Here is an 8,348-nt window from a genome sequence, read left to right as displayed (position 1 = left end):
TTTTGTGCCTTAATTCCCTTATCTGCAAAATGGGGTAATATCTCCTAAGGTTTTTGGAAGAGGTAAATTAGCGCTGGTATGGTAACAGAAGCCAAAATAAGCCTTTAAAAAGTGTTGTTTTTATTTATTTTGTTTTAAATTATTTTTGCCTTCTTATTTCTTTTAGGTCCTTCCAACTGCGCGATTTGCCAGGGTCTCAGCTACACTTGCTCTGCCAAGCACTGTGTAATCCATACTGTAAAATCAAAGACTTGAAGTAAGTTGAATTTTGCTATAAACTCTTAGGTATTTGCGGGTAAAGACTGGGTTGCTAGAAATTGCACTCTCATCTGATCGGACCTGAAAACAAAGTATAACTAGTGCGCAACTTTCTCATAGAGAAACAGCAAATGAAAATATATGCCATGAGCCTGGAAGGGGTAGGAAGTGAGGTGCAGTCCCTGCCAGCCCCTCCGGCCTCTTTCTTTTTTTTCTGTGCTGTTTTTGCTATGGTGAGTGGGTGGCAGGCTTTAACACCTAAGAGATTTGTGTATGGTGTCCAACCTGGACTCACTTCCCCCCTTCCTTTTCCTTCCAGACTCCCACTGACCTCCCCCTTGGTTTTCTTTCATTTGAGTCCTGTCCCACTCCATGCAGCTTGATTATCTTTTTCTCTCCTTGCATTCTCCCCACCCCTGCAGTTATTCCCCAAAGTGTCACCGCTCAGAATTCCCCAACCCTGCCCTGACTTTGTCCTTACTCACTCTTAGGTGCCTTGTCTGCTTGTCTGTCCATGTCACTCACACACAGGCCTGAGCCTCCTTGGTTTCCCACCCAGTCACCACACAGATCAATTTCTGCTTTCCTTCCCTCCTGTCTCAAAGGAAGAGATGCCCTTTCTACACCCACTCAAGCCAGTAAATTCACTTCCTTTTGTATTTTTGTGAGCATTTAATTATTTTACTTTACACAGCACAGTATATAAAGATAAAAAGCCCTCTACCCCACTGCTCCATAATCCACTCCACCCAACCCTATACTCCCACACCCCTACTGCTTCTTCCCATCCCCTGACCCTGATACCACCCTTCCTAGGTAATACTTTGTTTGTTAAATGTCTTCCCAGACCTTTTTCAAGCATAAATTTATAAATTTATGTGTGCCTTACACATTATAATGTACAAAGCACACATATACACACTTACGGAACTTTGGGGAGTTTTGTTTCACAGAAAACAAGACTGGCCCTTCGTATTTCTTTTTCAATGAACAGAGCAATGGATATGCCTCCACAGTATGCAGGATCTGCTTCATTCTTTTATATATTTCTTGTTTTCAGGCTTTCTTCAGCAGTCTCCTTCTCCATGGGTCAAGCTTCTCCCATATTCAAAAGAACCCTCTCTCAGCTGTGTATCCCACATCACTTCATCCCTTCATAGCCAAGAATCCTTGAAGAAGAGCCCCCCTCACTGACTGTACTTCCTTACTTCTTGCTCTTTCACGCCTGAGTACTGTCCGTTTGGCTTTTGCACCTCCCATGCTCAGATCTACTCAAAGATCAAAAGTGAATGTCAGTCCAAATGAACAGTTAAGAGCCCTCCTGCAGCCCTGGGCACTGCTGAGCATGCTCCCCTGGCAACTCTCTTCCCCCTGTTCTGAATACTCCTAAGTACCTCATTGCCTCCATGGTTCCCAACCAGGGGCCGTTTTATCCCCTAGTGGACATGTGGCAATATCTGCAAACATTTTTAGTTGTCACAGTTAGGGGGGATGTGCAACTGGCATCTGGTTGGTAGAGGCCAGGGATTCTGCCAAACATCCTACAGTGTACCTGACAGCCCCCTACAACATAGAATTACCCAACGTCAAGCGTCAAGAGTGCAGAGGTTGGGAAACCCTGCCCTAGAAGGATGTAACAAGCCCAAGGACATTTCTGACAAGGGCAGACAGGCGATCTTGCTCCCCACTTCTGATGGTTGTCCACACCTGCCCCAACAGGAAATAGCCCAGAGTGTCACATCCAGCTGCTGCAGAGATGTCCCAGGGCCATGGCAGCGTCAGTCTCTAGATCCAAAGTCCCCAGTGATGTTCAGGGTTCCTTCAGTTGTCTCATGGTGTGACTCCTCACCATCCTTCCACCTGCAAGCTAAACCATGCATTTAGCCCCCCTCGACACCGTTTATTATCATGAGAGGAGGAGATGCAGACCATCCTCCCCTTTCCCGGTTCAACCCCTCCCTTTGGAAATTGATTTTCCACTGGGATGTGTTCTGTTCCACATGTTTGAATTCACTGAGGGTTTTGTACCCAGATTCTCCCCGCATATTTACCCTGGTGGTACGTTGGGGGAGAGAATCCCTCAGGATGGCACCATACTTTGGTCAGTGGTCTAGACCAGCAAACCTGTCGTGCACAATCAGTTGCTGACTCACCTCCTTGACGGTGGCTTGAGTCCCCTGTTCAGATCTGATTGTAGCCAATTCTGCCCACTGCGGACTGGCGAGGATTCTCTGGTCATGGGTCAGAACAGCCAAAGCAGTCCTTGCCTTTAGCTGGTACTGGCATCCTCTGTAAGCAAGCCCTGAGGGCTTTCCTTAGGAGTGGCAAACCTCTGCCGTGTTGTAAGCCCGGAGTTAACTCCAAGCCCGTCTGGATTGTTTTCAGTGATATAACTCGCTCAAAAAATGAACAGACTTCTTGCCTAATTCATTTCTGGAAACTTATGTAGTGGGGTGCAGGAATCCCCACTACTCATCACTCCCTGAGGCATGTCCCTAGCCAGTTCGGATGTTTTCTTTGATTTTTGCAACTGCTCTTTTAGTGCCAATTTCTGACTTGGAAATAATCTGGTTTCCCAGAACAGGAACCCATTCAAGTTAGAGTAAAAAAAAGGGGGATCTGTGAGTGGATTTTCTCCAGCACGATTGCAGTAATAGAAAAGTGGTTGGGCCACCACTTAATCTCTGGGGTCACAGGATCAACACTTCTCTGAGCCTTTCTGCTGCTTGGAATGTCATACTGGTGTCCTCTCACACACTCGGCCTCTGTAAAGCACATGGCTCTGCTTTTCCATAGACAGGACAGCCAGGGCCAGGCCTCTGCTGTAGCCTCCATGACCATGGCTCTGACCTTGGCCCCAACTCCAAATGACCCACTGCTTCGTTGCCTAACATAATCCCGACTATGGAATCTGCCTCTATTCAGATTCTCTAGTGTGAATCTGTTTGGCTCAGGATAGGTCAAATGTCCACTCCTTCTGCAATAACCTACAGCCTAGGTGCGAGGAGGGAGTGGGTGCCCAGGTCCACCAGATACTAGGGTGGGAGAGAGAGACACACACACACAGAAGCTGCAGCATGTCTGGAATATCCAATACTTATGTTCTAGAACACAAAGTGTATCATCAAAACATGTCTCTTCCTGTCAGTCTATACCTTCCACCTCCCACCTAGCCTCTCTCCCACTCCCACCATTATCCCATTCATCTCACTCATCACTACCCAGCCCTCCATCCACTGAGCAGCATCCAGCCCCTCCCAGCCACGCCTCTCCAGCCCACCCCCCCCCACATCCCCTCAGCCCGCCTCACATCAATCTGAAAATCAATTTCCCATTAGGATATGTTTCTGTTCTATTAAACATTTCTGAATTTAAGGCTTCTGTAGCCAGATTCCCCTCTTACAGCAGAAACAAATTTCCCTCCGTGAAAAATTCACGGCTTTGCACCAAGGGCAGTCCCAATCCCCGGGCCTGCGAAATAGTGGTCTTCGCCGCCATTGGAGATTGGTGTCTCTCTTGTCTTCTTGGGATTCTTTTCCCTGGGCCCCCACATTAGACTTCAATCTAACATCGGAGGGCTCCTTGTGGGGAGACACCTGAGGTGGAGCTCCAGCTTTGAACGCTGCTGCTGGTGGGGATGGTGTGGGTGCACCTGGGAAGGGGAATAAGGGGTATGAGTACGTGAAAGACAGGGAGCTGGACAGGAAGGGTTGCTGGTGAGACTGTGGACCCGGGCTTCAAGGTCCCAGAGAAATAAAACATGGCAGTTTCCACTGACCTGAGTGAGGTCTCCCTCCCTCTGCCCGCCAAAAGTGTATTCTCCCCCACTGCCTCCTCCTCTCCCAGAAGCTGCAAGAGATATACACCCAACTCCTTTTTGGTCTCCGCCCCCTCCACTCCCTCCTCATCCTCAGCATCTGTCTTCCTCCTCCTGCTGCAGCACCCCCACCTGGTCTACCTCCTCACCTGCTCTTTCTGTCCCAGTCCCACTGGCAGTGGCCAGGTCTGGCCCCTCTGCGATCTGCTCCCGCACCTGGGGAGACCGCAGTTCCTGGAGAGAAGTGAGCAGGATGAGACCTGTTCTGGGGGCGGGGCCCATAGACAAAGGCAAGGCAAGGAGATGGGGCAGGGATCACGTGGGCTAATCTTACTTGGAAGAGCTTGCACCTCAGCAGGTCCCTCTCTTTCTGCACCTTTTCCAGTTTAGCTTGAGTCAGCTGCAGCTTGTAGGCAGCCTCTTTGCGCTCCATCTCCTGCTGCGCCGTGAGCTCCTTCAAGTCCGAGACCAAGGCCCGTGCAGCAGACTTGTGCAGTTTGGCGAAATCATGTAGCCATTGCACCCTGCACGCGTTTAACTGGCCCTGCCTGCGGGCAAAGCGCACACCCAGGGCCAGGCTGCCCCAGGCACAGGCCTCTTTGGCCTTGCTGGGCATCGCGCTGTCCTCCAGGATGGCCTTGAGCTTGTCTTCCACCTCTACCCAGGACAGAGATGTATTCTCGATGTAGAACTCAAGGCCTTTCACATGTCTGGCCATTTTCTCGTTAATGAAGTCCACTACCTTGCCGTGCTGGAACCCCCCAGAGGGATCCTCGGGTTTTAAGGCCATGACTGCAAAGGCTTTAGGAGCTTGGCTGGCCCTGGGGGAACGAATCAACCAGTGACCATTGCCCCTTTCCCTTATCCTCTCCCTTCACCCTTAGCTCCTCCCCTCCCTCTCAGTCTCCTCCCATTTGCTTGCCTTCCCCTGCCTCTTCAGATCCTCGCTCCTCCCAGGATAACTCCCACCAGCCCTTACGTCTCCAGCTAGTGGCCGGAAGAGGGGCAGGCTGACCACACCTGCTGACCAAACCCGCCTACCGTAGGTACTTACTGCCCCTGCCTAAGACACCCAAAGAGTCACGGCACCTCTCTTCCTCCAAGAGCTCCTGGAAAAATGAACCTTGGGGCCAACTCTGGAGGCTTTTACCCTGAGACTGTTCTAACTTACAGAGATAGTAGGGGTGGGAGGGAATGTACCAGGAAGGTCCCTTCCCTCGGCCCCGGGACATAAGCGAACCTGCTACAGTGTTGAAAGTCCTTGACAGCGGGAAGAAACAAGAATGGTCAGAAAAGACTTAGGTCCAAGAATGTGAAGAGTTTGTAATAAAGTTTTAAAAATTTTCACCCCGCCATAATGGTTTGTCCCATGCCAAGATCCCCTCTCCTCCTAGAGCTGAAATGTTCTAGAATTGCAAAGAACCCGAATCTCTCTGTGACCTCAGGTACCCGGAAGAAAAAGGTGGAGTCAGAGAATAGCCTCACCCCGCGTTGACCCAAGACCGAACACTGTAGTCATTCTAAATGGTCGTAAGTCCTGTTCTTACCTACCCCTGAAACGTGTCTTGAATCTTATCTACCTTCACGCCCCCCATATCTTCCCGAGACCACTGCAGCCCTCTGTTATCAGATCTGTTTCCTACCCTGCCCTGTCATCAGAAGGGTCCGACCATGTCTCTTTAAACCTCCAATGGCTTTCTGGGGCCTACAGGATAAACCAGACAGAATCCAAGTTGAGTTTTACTTTGCCACTTACCATGATGACCGTGTGCTGTAACGGAATCTCAGTTTCTGTGGGCTTACAATGAGGGCCGAATGACAAAGTGCATTTTAAGTTGATGTAATGTTTTCTGTAACCCCATTTTTGTAAAATGTACAAACAAATATTGTGTGTGTGTCTTTGCGTGTCTTTGCACAAGTTTCTTTAAAAAAGGAATGGAAGAATATATACCAGACTTTTAACATTGGTTGTCTGTGGGCAGTGGATTCAGAGTGGAGGTTGGGAAAAAGGTTTTATCTTTTTAAAATAACATCTTTCTATGATTTCATTTGTTATAAAGAACATTATATGTATACATGCATTAAAAATCTGTGAAGTTATATACCAGAATTTTAACAGTGGTTATCTTTGGGACAAGAATATAGTACTTTTTTTTTAATAGATTAATGTAAATATTTTATTTTATTTATTTTTTTCATAAGTTGAATTTTTCTTTTTTCTTTTTTTAATTTTATTTTATTAGTTTCAAGTATACAATACATTGGTTAGACATTTATATAGTTTATAAAACGATCCTTCTAGTTGCTCTTTCTCTTCTCTGGCTTTCCATCTAGCCATTACATTAATACTAACTGCATTCATTGTGCCGTGCTCCCCATCCCAGTGAAAAAAACTTTATTCTTTATATTTTTTCTATTTTAAAAATTATTAATCACAAACATGTATTATGTTTTTCAAAATTAAAAACTTTTTTCTGATAACTAATCATTATAAATAATTTTTAATTACCTGGAAATGAACTGTCTCTCTATAACCCCACCCTTCTCCAAACCTGAAAGATAATCACTGTTAATAGTTTGATATACAGTCTTCCAGTCTTTTAAATAAAGATATGATTTTTAATTTCCACAGTATCAAAATAGGTTCTACCACAGCAGAAACTCTCACTTTTTTTTTTTTTTTTAATAAATCCAACAAGTGTCATGGGGAAAAAAAAATAGGCCATGGCAGATAACTGGCAGGTTCTCAAATGAAGCATCTTTTCTATCTACCTTGCCTCCTGGCCTTTGCACAGGCTGCTCCATAAGCACCCCTCTTGTTCTCCCCTCTTCCATTCTTCTCATCCATCTAACTCCTGTTTAATTTCTATTCCCCATTTACGACAACACTCAAGTATTTCTTCCTCTTTTAAGTATTTTTTGATCCTCCAAACTCCACCCTAAGCTAGGCTGAATTGTGCCACCTTTCTGTGTCTCCATGATACCTTGTGCATACCACTTGCAGTATTTTTCACACTGTATTATAATCTATGATTTTCTAATTTTTTTCCTCATTAACTGAGCATGCCTTGATGGCACGGTCTGGGTCTTAATTATTTATGTGTCTAGGTCTTAATTATTTCTGTGTTTTCAGCATCTAGCACAGTAATAAGCACTCAATAAATTAATTATTGAATGAATTGAAATAATTCATTATATCAGTAAGGTGCAAACAGGTACCTTTAGAGTACTATTTTATTTCTTCCCTTAAATTTCTTCTTCTCCACACAGACTGATTTTCTGCCACCTCACAGCTTCTTGTGGTAGGGACCTCTCTTTAGTATTAGAAACCAACCAGTATCTGATAGATTTGGAATTTGTAAAACATACCCCGGAAGATTCAGAAGTGAAGCTTCTGTGTGAAGGATTAAAACAGCCAAACTGTATCTTACAGACATTGAGGTAACTGGTAGCAGGGGAATTTGTTATCTGTGTTCATATAATTTTTGTCAATTTCTGTTTGTATCGGGGGAGAGTGTGAATAAGGTAATGAGGTCATTCTGTTCTCAAGGTTGTACTGATGCCTTATCTCTTCTGCTTCTTGTGGGGTGCTAGCAGTTGTTCTCAGCACCAATCGGTGGCTCACTGAGCTGGAATTTAGTGAGACAAAACTGGATGCTTTAGCTTTGAAATTGCTCTGTGAAGGCTTAAAAGATCCAAATTGCAAATTACAGAAACTCAAGTAAGTTGTAACTATTAATTTCCATGCTGCACGAAAATTTTTGAAACTTGCAACTCAAGATGGATTTTTGTGATCAAAACACATTTCAAGGAGTCATAGAGGGGAAGAAGAAAAGTGGCAGTCCCTAAAATTATTCCTATGTAACAAGTTTAGGTCAAGAATTTTCAACATAAGTAGTAATAACATCAACAATAATAATAATAACACTTATTGAGCAATTGGCTTTCTGTTAAGTGTTGTGCTGAGTACTTTGTATATATGATTTTCTTTCATCTGCACAATAACTATGAGAAGTTCAGATAATTATCCTCATTTTAGCAGATGAGGAAACAGACTCAAGGTCAGAAGACTAAATAACATGGCAAAGGCGCACAGTTCAGAACCCAGATGTGTCTGACTTCAAAGTCTATGGTAATGACCTAATAAAAATTGTATCATATATTTATATATACATATTTATATAAATATAAAAATGTGATACAATTTTATATATATAAACATGTATATATAAATACATATAAATTATATATATATATAAATAAAAAATATATA

General features: G+C 44.6%; 1 protein-coding gene across 9 annotated transcripts in view; it reads left to right on the top strand.

Moving 5' to 3' along the window:
- LOC120616371 (NACHT, LRR and PYD domains-containing protein 3-like) overlaps window positions 1-8,348 on the top strand; it is a 33,985-nt gene that overhangs the window by 16,077 nt on the left and 9,560 nt on the right. For 8 of the 9 annotated variants that reach the window (XR_005656588.1, XR_005656589.1, XR_005656587.1 and 5 more), the window contains 2 exons: window positions 167-256; window positions 7,346-7,516. Coding sequence is in view for 6 of the 9 variants with exons in the window: in XM_039879719.1 (XP_039735653.1) it covers window positions 167-256; window positions 7,346-7,516 (261 nt within the window). In the remaining 3 variants the exon portion in view is untranslated. The remainder of the gene's footprint in view (window positions 1-166; window positions 257-7,345; window positions 7,517-8,348) is intronic. The other variant, XM_039879724.1, reaches the window with a different exon arrangement.

Source organism: Pteropus medius, unplaced genomic scaffold (assembly GCF_902729225.1).
Source record: "Pteropus medius unplaced genomic scaffold, Ma_sr-lr_union100, whole genome shotgun sequence".
NCBI classification, from domain to species: domain Eukaryota; kingdom Metazoa; phylum Chordata; class Mammalia; order Chiroptera; family Pteropodidae; genus Pteropus; species Pteropus medius.
The sequence above is the reverse complement of the archived record's forward strand: the minus strand, read 5'-3'. Positions and strand labels throughout refer to the sequence as shown.